The sequence below is a fragment of the Dreissena polymorpha genome, chromosome 4, assembly GCF_020536995.1.
Source record: "Dreissena polymorpha isolate Duluth1 chromosome 4, UMN_Dpol_1.0, whole genome shotgun sequence".
Taxonomy (NCBI): Eukaryota; Metazoa; Mollusca; class Bivalvia; order Myida; family Dreissenidae; genus Dreissena; species Dreissena polymorpha.
The window spans coordinates 17,836,895-17,851,611 of NC_068358.1; the positions used below are offsets into that span (position 1 = coordinate 17,836,895).

General features: G+C 35.1%; 1 protein-coding gene across 1 annotated transcript; it reads right to left on the reverse strand.

Moving 5' to 3' along the window:
- Nucleotides 1-1,380: 1,380 nt before the first annotated feature.
- LOC127876674 (uncharacterized) lies at nucleotides 1,381-14,457 on the reverse strand. The gene is made up of 4 exons (XM_052422042.1): nucleotides 14,300-14,457; nucleotides 12,509-12,719; nucleotides 11,945-12,078; nucleotides 1,381-3,187 (listed from the first exon to the last, which is right to left on the reverse strand). The coding sequence occupies exons 1-4, from the start codon at nucleotides 14,343-14,345 to the stop codon at nucleotides 3,123-3,125; spliced, it is 456 nt and encodes a 151-aa protein (XP_052278002.1). The 5' UTR covers nucleotides 14,346-14,457; the 3' UTR covers nucleotides 1,381-3,122.
- Between the last annotated feature and the right edge of the window lie 260 nt (nucleotides 14,458-14,717).

The following is a 14,717-nucleotide window of genomic DNA, read 5'->3' on the forward strand; positions in this document are numbered from 1 at the left end:
AGACATTTCCTGCATATCAAGTGAAGAAACCAAAAATAAATATCAGCATTAAATACCTTTATTATTCCTGGCATCGATGAACGCTGATTTGATTTTTCATACGCAGCTACATAACAATAAACTACAAGTACTTCCAATATAAAACAAGTATGAACATTTAACATTTTTAATAACGATAATTATTTAATATGTAGATATAAATGCATTCTCAACAGAAGTGAAAAAAATGTCATCCCTGTAATCTTAACCTAGTATTTAAAGATTTCCCAAACAGTCAACGCAACAGTTTTATGCTTTCGTCGTTGTTTTTTACCATTAACTGGCCACATTGAATCTGTGCAAATATTATTCACGTATGCCTTCATGGACATTTTAAAGTCGAATTAACTTTTTTACAAAATCTTTCCGTGGCATTATGAGATAGGAAGAAGTCACAAACAAGAGCCCCAAATGTTTTACCCTTGACCACCAGACGGCATTACTGACTCGTGTATGCTAAACCATGTCTAAATTAACTAAATGTGTATGCAAACTTTCAAGAAAACCCTTCAAATGGTGCATAATATTGAACCGATTTGTGAAAAATATGGAGGCTAAAATAATTTATCGTTGTGCATCACCTTGACCTGGCGTGACAAGCTCATGACTTCTGCATATCTTGAGAACTACCTCAACTTTAAGCCAATATTGTAAACGTTATAAATAAAGTAACGTGATGTCAGATCAGATACATGTTTGTTCGTCTCTTGCAGTTAAAGGTATGCTACCAAAATGAAAATGTGAAGAAATAAGTCGAAGATCTCACTGGTCGGTTCAATTATTTTCATATACGTTTACTTATTTGGTGTTTCTATATGTCAGTTCTTCTATTTCTCATCCTCATGTGTACTTGAAAGCAACATCACATCGGAAATTAAGTACCAGATCATAATACCTGTAATTTATCCAACATATCGCAATAGTCAGACTATGCTATTTATTGATATTAAAGAATAAATAGTGATAATTGTGATGATTTTCTGATGTTGAAACATGTGGCTAATGTGAACATATCGTCTTGTTCAATGTATAATGGACGAGAGAGTGCCTGCTATCACGATATATTTTCGCATCATACGCATGATTTCTTACAGAAATTCAAGAGCTATATTATAAGGGCTTACAATGACTAGTCGAGTTGTATATTCGCATAAAGTGTTTTTGAATCAAAACAGGTCGGGAAGTGAACAATTATTTCCTACTCACGACTTGTAACAAAAACATTTAAAGTTTGGGAACTGCTCATTTATTTTTTCTCTACCTTAAGGCTGTTATTTATTCTTAAATATTGAGGAATGCGGGAATAAATTGTGTTACTTCTAGAAAAAAAACAGCACTATCTACTTTTATAGAGAAATTTATTACACGGATATACATGAAAAAAGAATAGTACTATAAGCACAGAAAATAAAAGCTGTTAAAATAAAACTAAGTGTACAACACATATTTTGCCCCATGTACAATCATTTAACTCTACTAAGTGTATGTATTTGCAAACGATAAAATTACACCTTTATCAATTAACAGAAAAAGACATTACAAAAGAATCTTAATCCTCATAGCCAGGTCCCTTTGATAAATGTACATACATGGACAAGTAAGTAAAGCTACGTGTTGGTCGTGAAACCAATAGTTAAGAAGGCGATGTATAAGTATCTATCCGCACATGGTCCGAGTACCTAATACAAAGACACCTTAAAGGCACTTAAACGTTTCAGTTGACTTAAACATTATTTAGAGGGACAGACAACAAGACGTTCTGTGATATTGAATAAAGACAGTGTTCAATAAGTAAATGAATTGCATAGATGGTTTTACGTGACAAATACGTGTAAAAAATCACTATAATATGCGTTGTTTTCTGTCCAAGACTTATGATATAAAAAATATTTAAGATTTTTAAGTGTACATTCATCATATTGCGGATACTGTACAAATGTTTACATTGTTATGAACGTGTGCTTTTATTGCTTTTAGTCTTTTATAAAATAAACATGTAAGAAGAGGTCTATATACAAATAGGCAGATTCATAAGGGTAAATTTCAAACAATGTTACATACACAACACTGAAATTCAGATGACTCAAACAAACCACTCGCGAGAGTAAAATATTAAGAAACTACATGATACAACAGGCTTTTTCTCTTTTCTACATAATAGACAGCACCAATAAGAACATTTTTGTTTTTCTTTTCAATCAACTTGTCTTCATGTTTGAACATATATCCTATTGTTTTTAAATTAAAAACACGTTGATGTACTTTTTAATACAATGAAAAACAAATGTTTACATTGTTATGAACGTGTGCTTTAAATCTTTTATAAAATGAACATGTAAGAAGAGGTCTGAATACAAATGGGCAGATTCATAAGGGTAAATTTCAAACAATGTTACATACACAACACTGAAATTCAGATGACTCAAACAAACCACTAGCGAGAGTTAAAGATTAAGAAACGACATGATACAACAGGCGTTTTCTCACTCTTTTCTACATAATAGACAGCACAAATAAGAACATTTTTGTTTTTCTTTTCAATCAATTTGTCTTCATGTTTGAACATATATCCTATTGTTTTTAAATTAAAAACACGTTGATGTACTTTTTAATAAAATGAAAAACAAATATGCAAACAATAATTACTTGAAATTATTTTCATGGTAAAGTTTCTAAAACAAAAGTACATGTTTACAATACATTATTATAATGTAAGCATAATTATGGTGCAGGGTAATATCACAACGCGTTCATTGTTATGTTAAAGTTCGGAACTTAAAAAGAATAACAATATAATAGTATTTATACATTTGAATACAAACTCTAGTATTTAAAACAATAAGAACATATAAGTTGAGCTTGAAATTATTACATTTACTTACGTTATCGTATTATATGTAAATGAGAGAATGTTATTACTATGACCAAGAATACATAAGCTATTGTTTGTTATGGATTAATTAACTTGACATGTTTGTCATGCAGTCATATTTTCCAGATATTACGAGTTCCGTCCCTTTGCACAATGCAATATAACGTCCGTTAGCATTGGCTACGTATTACTTCCCCGGACGTTCGCGGAGCTACTGATCGTACCCGGCATGCATGACGTTCGTAGTTTGCTGCGTAGACATGATCACGCTGGTCTCTGGAAAACAATGTAAGTATAAACACATGAATTGCATTATATAAAATTATCCCATTAAAGTAAACGGTTGAACTACTAATCCAGTATTGCCTGCTCAAGGTTTAAGAACTGTATGCAGCGTTTAATAAATGCAAATGTTCCGGATGGAAGCATAGCAAATATTGATCTAATGGAACGAAATTAGGTCAATGATAAGATCATTATAAGGTCAGGGGATGTTGGTGTGTTGGGTAGTCAATTACAACGTCCATGTTAATATCTTCACGAGTAACAATGCTTTGTGGGAATCATTTTTTTATGTTAGACGAAACGTGTAAATTTGAGACTACCTCGAACGGACGGATGAACAAACCCGCCAACTATCTATAACTTCCGCATCAATTAGGGCATAATTAAATGTGACCCAGTTACGATATCAGGCCTGATATAATCAATACAAATACTCCGTGAAAGTAACATAAAAATGAAAAAATGCCTCTATTTTATTGACAACCTTTTTTCCCTAATTTCGAATCAACGTGAACCTGTTTCTAATTCATTGGAGACATCATGGGCAAAATATTCTCCCAAAGTTTCTTGACGATTGGAGGTTTACTAAAGGCTAAAGCCTCTAGAGTGTTTACAAACATTTACTTTTATTTGACCGAGTAACCTAATTTTGTATCCAACGGTTTAGGCTTACATATACATTTGACAAATGTTCTCAACACAATTCATGAAAAATTGAGCATACTTAGGGCCTTCAGAGTGTTAACCTTTTTTTTTTAATTTACCTAGCGACGCGGTGTTTATAATTCTCGTGAACCAGGTTAAAACTCGCATGAGATATAGATAAACCCAACGTTGTGACCAGGTTTCAAAAGATTAAGAAATAATTGTGGACAAAAATGTGTTCACAAGGCTTCACTATAACCGCTTATCATTGTACTTGAACTACTTTGTATTCAAGCATACAAAAGTAACATCTGCAACATGCATGCGGATACCGCAACTTAATCGACCGTGTCTTTGCAGATGTTGATGATTATATTACAGAAAAGCAAACAATGGTATACCATAAAATTATGTTTAGATATCATATTGCAACATAGCATACGAAACATAATGCACAGATAGACTATTCGAATACATTCTTTAGTAAATATTAATGCAACAAATAAACAGATGAAAAGAAAGTTACGACGGCAAAACATTTCCTGATGTAAAATTCACATCGGGATGTTCTGGTTAAGTTTTGTTGAAGATGAATGTCGTTTAAATATTATGCTATGATCACACTTTAAATCTTATTCTTAATGTTATGCTTTATTTTGTAAACATTATCGCATGTTAAAAATTAAACTTCATCATAACTGAAACATCAGGCATAATAAATAAGTCAGCATGCTGTGCATTGCAGATAACATATCCGTGTACTGTAACTAGTTAGGCAGAAACCTTAGTGACAACACCAATTCGATTAAAACGTGTATTTTATTGCAAGTAAAGTCTGTTTAACAACCATTACAGGAAGAGAGAAGTTTACATCGTGGATTATTAAAAATTATGACATTCTGATTGACGCTATCGTCCCATCGGCAAAATTCTCGTGTAACATATTTTTCATCTTTTACTGTATACGAATTGAAGTGACTTCGAGGAAATGGTAACATAAATCAAAACCACAACTACTTCTGTATACATTAAGCGTTAACGACTTGTATCGGATACAGACATTTTCAGCAGTCGGGAGTGTTTAAGATGATAGTTTGTTAACATCTTTTCCAATCGCGTCCGTTTTTGGCAGCATAAGTAACGCCATGAAGTCGTCGGCCATTTAACAAGAAAACGCCCATCAAACTCCTTATACAAATTTCCGTTTGGGATGTATTAAATGAGTTCAATAATTCGATCACTAAATTAGTATAATTGTCATTAAGTTAAGCATGCATCTTAAGCCAAGTAACATTAGCGTGAACGCTTCATGACTCGTTGGACTCTTTAGTTGTTTACATACGTTACCAAGTCGCAAGACTATGCACGAAAAGGTTACGTTTTCATCTGCGTTGGTATTTCGTCAGCGAACGTTGAATTAAAAGACAACCCAGACCTATTAGATGTGCGTCCAGTACGAAACCGTGCGTACATACCACGTGCCCATATACCTTCACTTGATGCAACTATAAAACAATCTTATAGTTACACGGTCAGTGTACGTACGATAACGAGCGAATTTACTTCATAGTCGGTTGACCTAAATGTTAACGTTCGGCTTGTTCTATGTCAACATTCGCTTGCACGGCCCTTAATCACGCGCGCCACCTCTTTTTGAGATGCATTAATAAAAGAGCCAATGCTTCTTCCGGGGTTGCGCTCAGGCCCGGATGTTTTGAAATGTAACGGATAATTTTACAGGGTGATTAGTTTTAATATGTTTTCAACACATTTCGCATTATTTTTAAAATTTCTTCTGACCAAGTTTTATGATGATCGGAAAATAAATGTGACCTCCAGAGTGTTAACAAGGTTTTACTATAGCCATATAAGGAAACATGCCCCGCCCCCGTGGTGGCCTTGTTTTTCAACCAACCGGCATCATGCCCCGCTCCTTGGCAGCCATGTTTTTCAAGCAAACGTAACCATTTTCGAACTCATCCAAGATATTATTGAGACCAATCTTCTTATCAAATTTCATGAAGATTGGACAATATATGTGGCCTCTAGATAGTTAACAATGCAAATGTTGACGCCGCACAACGGACAACGGTGGACAGACAATAGGAGATCACAAAAGCTCACCATGAGCACGTTGTGTGCTAAAAATGTACAGAAACATATAATCACACCCCATTTGGAAACGTGAGGACTTTTTTAAGTTATGGCATGGTAGAATTCGTAAAAGCAAATCGATGTCTTTTGTCTGTTTGACGAGCAAATTCCAAGCTAATCAAATCGCTCATTACATAAAACGATTGCTTTGAAACTGAACAAGTTAATGCGTGCACAAAAATATCGGCTTCTAGCCGCTCTAATAGATAAATTTGCATTTTTCAAAAAGAGATGAAGCCAATGCCAAGGAGGTGGCGCTCGGAAAAAGAAGTGGTGCCAATGCACAATTATAGCTATTTTAAAGTGAAATACTTTATGTTTTGGTTTCTATCATGTTTACATGACTAACATTTTCTTTCGTAAGTTGACTACTTAAGCAAATTTGAGTTGCGTGCGTTTTTAATTAGAACAATATTTGTTTGTGAAACACTATGTCCCCCCATATATTTGACCTTTGACCTTGAAGGATGACCTTGACCTTTCAACACTTAAAATGTGCAGCTCCGTGAGCTACATGTGCATGTCAAATATCAAGTTGCTATCTTCAATATTTCAAAAGTTATGGCCAATGTTAAAGTTTGACGCAAACCAACAAACAAACGGGTCAAAATAGACTGTAGACTGTAATAGGCAGTATAGACTGGGGTACATAAAAAGTAGTTTTCTAATAATTTCTTGATGTATTTAAAGGGTCCTCTTTGTAAGATAACACAATTTAAAATGTATTATACAAAAAAGTGCACGGAAAAATACAGAGCTATCGTCATTTGTTTGGAGTTGATATTGGGAAAACAACCTATATGAGCCTTATGAAGATTCGCTGTCCTTGGCCTTTTAGTAGATTAAGCATTTGGATTACGGGCCATAAATCATCGTTTCAAGAAGAAGTATTATCTTATATGTATTACGTGAATTATCATACCCGTTACAAATATTGCTGTCGATTAATTATTTTTATAATGTTGAACATTAAGTAATTGGTTTTCACGAGTATTGCATATGTTTGGTATATATCGTACACTATGTTTTATTCATGTTGGTGACTTCTTTTTTTTTTTAGTTGATCACTTATATATTTCAAACAAGAGCAACGCAACGCCAGTGCGAGCGCTCGACTGTGGGTGCAGTTTTGAATAAATGAAAGCTTGTCAGAACAAAAGCACTTTGATTTTAGAAACTATGTAAAAGTTTTATATTAGAGGTCACAGTGACCTTGACCTTTGACCTAGTAAAAGGCGTGTAGAACTCATCAATGTGCAGCTACATATGACGTTTCAAAGTTGTAGGTGGAAGCGCTTTGATTTTACAGCCAATGTTAAGGTTTTAGCATGACGCGGACAGCGGACGGCGGACGGCGGACGGAAGACGCCGGACGACGAGCTGGCTATGACAATACCTCTGGTCTTCAGCGAAAACAACCAAGCTAAAAACTCTATCTTATTTATCATAGATTGTGTTAATGTTCCGTAAAGATTTGGGCCTTCGTGTGTACGTTGACAAAAAAATGTACATAACAAATAATATTATCTATCAAATAGACGTCATGTTATTGTTGTTTTTGTTTTTATCGAGTGCACCGGGATTGTCTCCCATATGGTCATCGCCCCTAGAAAGACTTGTTAGTTGGTTACGGGGGATAGTGCAAGATACAGGAGACACCCCGTTCCAGAGGTGACCCTGGGTCTTTTAGTGCCCGGTGTATAGCACCTAGTACACTGCACCTCGGTTTAACGTCTCATGCGAAAGACGAGTTAGTAGGTTAGGTGCAGCGGGGGATCGAACCAGCGATCTCTGGATTGTGAAGCCAGTGTGTTACCACTAGACCACGGATCCGCTACGTGATAATGTTATTGCGATACGACTGTTAATTAATACATCCTGCATTATCGCCACCTCCTATCATTAGCGCCATCTCCTTAGCATTGACTCCATCTTTTGGAAAAATGCAAAATAATCTACTACGTTGGCAAGAAACCAATATTTGTGTGATGCAGCATCTAATGTATGTTGTACTCAATCGTTTGTTCCCGTTAGCGATTTAATTGGGCGGAAATTGTCCCGTCACACAGGAAAAACTCATCGAAATGCTATTTAAATCTCAACCATGCCACAACTTATCAATGATCTCACGTTTTTAAATAGGTTCAGAATGTATGTTTTTGTACATTTTGGATGAATTTATCTTCGCTAAATCGCACTATATCCCGATTAAACAAGAAACCGTCGGAGACGGGTGATGTTCCCCAAAGGTTTTTTTGTCATAATAATATTGCACTAAATATTCAGATAAAAGGAAACGTCTTGAGGGGCATAACTTTGGACAAAATAATACGATGGATGGTTTAGCAACTTAAAAATTTCAAAGGGACATAACTCTCTAAATAAATCATCTAACCAGAACCCACTAATAACATGCGCATCTCCTAAAGGTAGTTAAGCTTCCCATAAAGCTTCATTGTATTCCAGTCAGTAGTTGGTGAGAAATAGCCCGGACAAGAATTGCACTATATGCAGTTTATAGAAAATTTCAAAGGGCCATAACTCTGTGAAAAATCATCCGACCATAACCGGGTGATAATAAGCACATCTCCTGTTGGTAGTGAAGCTTCCTATACAATTTCATTGAATTCCCGTAAAAAGTTGCTGAGAAATAGCTCGGACAACAAGTGCACTATATGTACAATGGAACATTTCAAAGGGCCATTACTCTGTAAAAAATCATCCGACGAGTACAAGCTGATAATATGCACATCTCCTCTTGGTAGTGAAGCTTCCCATAAAGTTTCATTGAATTTCTGTCATTTGTTGCTGAGAAATAGCCCGGACAAGAATTGCACTATATGTAAAAATAATGGAAAATTTGAAAGGGCCATAACTCTGTAAAAAAAATCTTCCGACCAAAACTGGCTGATAATATGCATATCTCCTCTTGGTAGTAAAGCTTCCCATAAAGTTTCATTGAATTCCTGTTATTAGTTGCTGAGAAATAGCCCGGACAAGAATTGCACTATATGTACAGTTAATGGAAAATTTCAAAGGGCCATAACTCTGTGAAAAATCATCCGACCAGATCTGGCTGATAATATGCACATCTCCTCTTGGTAGTGAAGCTTCCCATAAAGTTTCATTGAATTCTGGTCACCAGTTGCTGAGAAATAGCCCGGACAAAAATTGTGCACGGACGGACGGACGGACACATGGACAAACGCACGGACAGACGAAGCGGCGACTATATGCTCCCCCCAAATTTTTTTGGAGGGCAGCATAACAAATCATGCGAAATATAATGGAAAAGCATATAAAACCTAATCGACGTGTAAAATTATTCATTAAATTTCAAAACATACGGGCCTGAGCGCCACTTCGGAAGTTGCATTTGCTCATTTATTAATGCATCTCAAAAAGAGGTGGCGCGCATATTAACGGCCGTGACTAGGTTGTCGCAAGACAGTAATATAATACCTTACCTGCGTGCATAATGATTTTGTTCGAATCTTGCCTGTAACCTGGTGGTTTTAACCAGCTATATCTGCTTTTTAATCCTTGAGACTATGCACGCCTTTCAAAACCTATGTACTTACACACATGCCATCGTCTCGAATTCTCGATGTCAAACGGTCACACATTGTGCTTTATGTGCCAATAATTTATCTGATTGCACATGCATACGCCTACGTTAACCCCGAATGTTGTAGGTCAAGACTATCAATATAAATCCAAGTGAATTTACCATGGTTTCACTAAGAAATTATTCCATCGGAAACGTGTCAACAACATGTGCAATATGTATCTGGCGAGAAAGCAAAAAACAATACAGACATTTCATCTTATCTTACATTAAAGATTCGTGCCGATAAACCTACAAACAGCAAATAATTATCATGCTTCACTACGTTTCAAGACTCTAGATACCTAATCATTTCTATAGTAACGAAAGCAACCGTAATGAGTACGTACTAACAAAACGGAAAACCCCTACATGTAACGCGACTCAATTCTCAATCTGTCGTAAACCGTCGTTTATATTCGTGGCAATTAAAGGTAGTCGTGGCGGACGATTCTTATCTAAGCCTACTGGTCTGTAGGGCAAGCGTTGTTATTCGCATCATGAACATAGCGAACCGTACCATGGCACTGCAGTCCTATGATATATTTCGTAGAAGCAGCCACGATTGATCTCGATTTCACACTAACGGCCAGTAATACAGTAACGAAAGCGGTGATAATATGACAGACTGAAAAACGATTGCGCTATTCTACAGAAAAATAGTGACGCTGCTACAATTATTCACGAATATTTTGGACGAGTGTTAAACTGTCAGTAGACGCTTTATCATCGATACAGATCTCTCAAGATTCTTCCAAGATCTCAAAGAATGTTATTAAACCGGAACATATGGGTGTGCTTAGATTTTGTAAATCGAAGAATTTCTTAACAAAACGCACCAGACTGATCGTAGTTTAAAGGGACCTTTTCTCAGATTTAGGCATGTATTTAAGTTTGTCAAAAATGCCTTAAATTGATAAATGGAAACATTTCAACTAAAAAGCTCCAGTAAAAAAACAACAAGAATAGCATTAAAAGAAGAAAATAAATTAATCATAAACTGTGCTAGAACCGCTGGTCCTTAAAGTAATAGTCTATCGCTAAATCCATTCGACCACCTGTACTCACACAGGTTGAAGTGTATTTTATACATTATATATGCAATCTTCGTAATGTCACAAAAGATAATGAAAACAACAAAACTCTCAAAATTTTCCATCCTTTCGCTTTTGTAACGCTTTATAATTTTCAGGTTTTTAAATTGTCAAAAGATGCATAATATGGATATTTTAGAGCATGGTAAATGTTAAGTGTTACTCCTTTCTTGCAAATATCATCACTTAAACGAAAACTTGCAAATCTGAAACGTTTTTATTCAATCTTGTCAACAACCAAAACGTGAAAAGCTCCCTTTAAAATGCCGAGTAACATTTGATTTGTTAAGTACCATGATAACAATAAGCACATTGTACGTTCATCTGTGTTTCGCAGTCATATATGAGTCGGTTTAAACAGGTTGTATTAAATTTTATACCGCATTCAGTAACACTGACGCGACTGTACACAGATTTAAAATGGTAATCATAGTAGTTAATGTACGCGTTGTTGAAGCACTCGTTTCAAGATTAAGTTACTGCTGATTTTACAGATGAGAGATATTTTAACAATACAATTCAAACCCATCTTACTAAAGAGCGAATGAACTTATTGTTCTACATGCCGTAATTATTCTTAAATAGGGTTTGTGTTTAACAGCCTTTGGGTAAAAATCCTATCCGTTCGCTATTTAAACAAGTCATACTAAACGTCCTTATTAAAATTTGCCCATGCACAGATCATAAAATGTTGTTGGTGACAGAGATAGCAACTGATGTGGATCGTTCATTAAATACTTTGTCAACAAAGACCAGCATCTCAAAACAGCAGTCATTGAGCTCAGGCGACACGTCTGAGTATAAGTAAAATGCACAGATAAAATTTGAAAATACCAAGGTTTATTTAATTTTAATGCAAAAAATTAGCACATCTAATGGGCTAATCAAAATTGCAACATTCAGTTGTTATAGTTAAACCTGTTCAACATAATGATCCGTAAATGTTGAGGCATATAAAAACAATTAAAATGAGACAAACCCTATGAGAAAGATGCAAAGTCAATTAACATCACTGGTTTGTATTCCTGAAATTGGTTAATGTTCATATGCCTTCGGTTTGTTCATTTTTCCATTCGCTGTTTAAAGAAACCATAAAGCTCGTTTTAAATGTCTTTGAAAGTTATACAATGAAAAATGCACATATGGAACAATATTGGTGGTGACATGACTCGCAAATGATATTGATTGTGCAGTAAAACCCTTTATGAACAAAGGCCCGCAGGTGAACAAACATAAGACTGAACTCACGTGGTACGGCTGAGTGGATCACTACCCCACCACTGCCGCTGCGACGGCAGCAGGCGCAACATCCGCAACAGCAGCAGCAGGTCAGCAGCACGATCAGGCCAAGCAGAACAAGGCCGCAAACGATTGGCACCCAACTGAAATGACAGGAATATGAACCGTGAATCAATATTGGTAACATATATATATATATATTTCAATGTTCAGTCCTGGATGAAATACGTTTAATTTGTTTATTATAATAAATGAAGTTTGGTGATTCATTTTTGCCAGAATATTTATTTCATAGTCATTGACTATCCATAAGATGATAAAGCTAGAACTGTAACTGTTCATACAAATTTCAGAATGCCTTAATATTTTGAATTAATACACACTAATAGTATATCAGATATTTTTAGCAGTTTTACACTCAGTTTTGCGTTTAATGTCAAGTAAAACAAGGATTGAAATGTGTTTTTGAAATAAAATATTTGATTCCTACTTCAGCATACATTATGCGATTCTCCTTAAAATTACTAGTACACCATTTTCAAAAGGACATCGGTACATGGCATGAGAACGTACATGTGTTCCTCGATCCAGTCTTTTGTACACGAATCCTGATCCCTTTGGGAGGATGGAACCTGTCGTGACCGGTCGTCACAGCAGACCTTAAATTCGGTGGGATTGATGTCCAAACAGCAGTAGTCTGCGCACAACTGCGAGGGGTGGTAGGTCCCGATGATGTCCGTGTAGCTCGTGCAGCACTCGTAACCATGGCTACCGCCCAACGTTACTGAAAATGAACACAATCATATTTGTAATATCAGAAGTGTTCGCTTTGTATTCCTTGGACAGATTGATTTTAGCCCCAGCAAATACATTTTAAAATCTAAGTGAATGAAGTGCTATTATTGTTGACCAACGTTGAAACGCTTTGGCTCGTATCATCTTACCAAATAAACATAAAGTGAGACTTCTGCTTCGACATTATTATACAATGCGTTCATTTATTTATGACGTGAAACGAATTGTCAAACAGTAAGACGTGCATTAGACATGACATATACGTATATATGAAACGCTCAAACATTAATAAAACTGGGTTCACATTCGAAGCTTAGATGCAAAAGTACCCGAGGTAAAAAACGGTTCCAGGAGCTCCATACCTCATACTTGGCCAAGAATTATTCGTAAATCATTTAAAGGTAATAAGGTAATAATAAATTAACCTTATACAATCTCGATTCAAATTAAATATCAATACAGAGAATACAGTTCAAACTACTCGTTGGTTATATACATACCAGAGCACAAGACTGTGTCACGATGCAATCAATCCAAAACGATTTTCAACTACACTTTTTTTTACTAAACAGCTTTAAAGACGCAATACGGCTGTACAAGTTCAAATTACAATGACGAAGTTTGTGTTTATGAAATTCTTAACAACAATTATCGTCAATATTTACCAGATTTTGATTTGTTAAAAAAATCGTAATAAAACTTGATTATATTTTAACGGGTAAACGTGGAATATGTATGTTTTTGGATCGTTCAATGCATACGGTATACACAACGCATGCACATTAAAAATTAAAAATCAGCTGTTACGATTTGGAGGACTCAAATGTAATAAGAAATGAGGTTTAGATAAATAAAGTTAAACAACTATAATATTTATTAAATGTGTATGCTATTTTGACAATGATTTCACATTCGAGTCTATTTTATTGACACGACTCAATATGGAAGCTCCCGTGAAAAATAAAAAACATTCCCTGTTCATCGACATTAATTGTTAATTCATGAGTGGTTTTTTTTTGTAAACCTCTAAACCCTACTTTATATGAAGTTTCTTCGACAAAGCATAAGCTTAGTGTCTTAAATATTTGAAACACGTATTATGTGAATTATCCGCAAACTCTGTATAAATCAAGTACATATACTGATTAAAAATCGTGTATAATGCTGTTCGTCTCATATATACATGCATGCTAACGCTATATCTTACATGACAATAGTCCAACTTGTTGACGCTCTCAAATATTAAGCTACTTTTTATTTTGGTAATATTTGGTTCCAAAAAATTTAGCCCATATAAAAAGTATCTCTAAATTGTTTGCGCGTCTTGTAATTCAATTTATTTATTAGCGCATTGAATGTGTTGACTGTTGAACGATGTGTAAAAGTAATGTGTACATGAAAAGCGAGCACGTAGTAAGTGACTCAATGTGCAGAAATAACAATTAAAAGAACACATGTTACGCACGCATTTGAACTAGATCTAAATGCGCCTAGACGTAGACAATTCCACTCAAGTTACCTTAATGTACATTAAATCACAAACAATACATTAAAAATATGTGTACTCACCCAGAATAACAACTAAACATACGAAAAAACTAGAAAACGCTCCCATGGCTGCCGTTCTCTTCTATGCACTTGAACCTGTTGTAAGAGTTTGCAAGCGACGCAGCTCAAATTACACGTTTTACGGAAAACGATAATTATAAATAGAATTCGTGTGCAGGCCGTTTCAAGAACGATAACTTTATGTAATGCCTTTAAGGTTCATGTAAAGTGTAAAAAGGCGTATTCTTCACATAGAAATACTTCAATAAATATTATGGCAATAAATTCAATTTATAAGTCAATAGCCTCGTAAACACTTGTAGAACATATAAGAAAATGCTAATAAAAAAAATATGATGCAAAATGTTGCTTTTGAAGAAATATACAGCGCATGCATGAAATTATCAAAATAACAAACGGAGTTAAATTGAACAAATTC

What these genes read in the sequence shown, in the direction of transcription:
- LOC127876674 (XM_052422042.1), bottom strand. Translation starts at nt 14,345, where the DNA reads ATGGGAGCGTTTTCTAGTTTTTTCGTATGTTTAGTTGTTATTCTGG. An exon ending in ATGTTTAGTTGTTATTCTGG is followed by an intron (nt 12,720 to 14,299) that starts GTGAGTACACAT and finishes GTTCATTTTCAG; the next exon opens with TAACGTTGGGCGGTAGCCAT. An exon ending in GACTGGATCGAGGAACACAT is followed by an intron (nt 12,079 to 12,508) that starts GTACGTTCTCAT and finishes CTGTCATTTCAG; the next exon opens with TTGGGTGCCAATCGTTTGCG.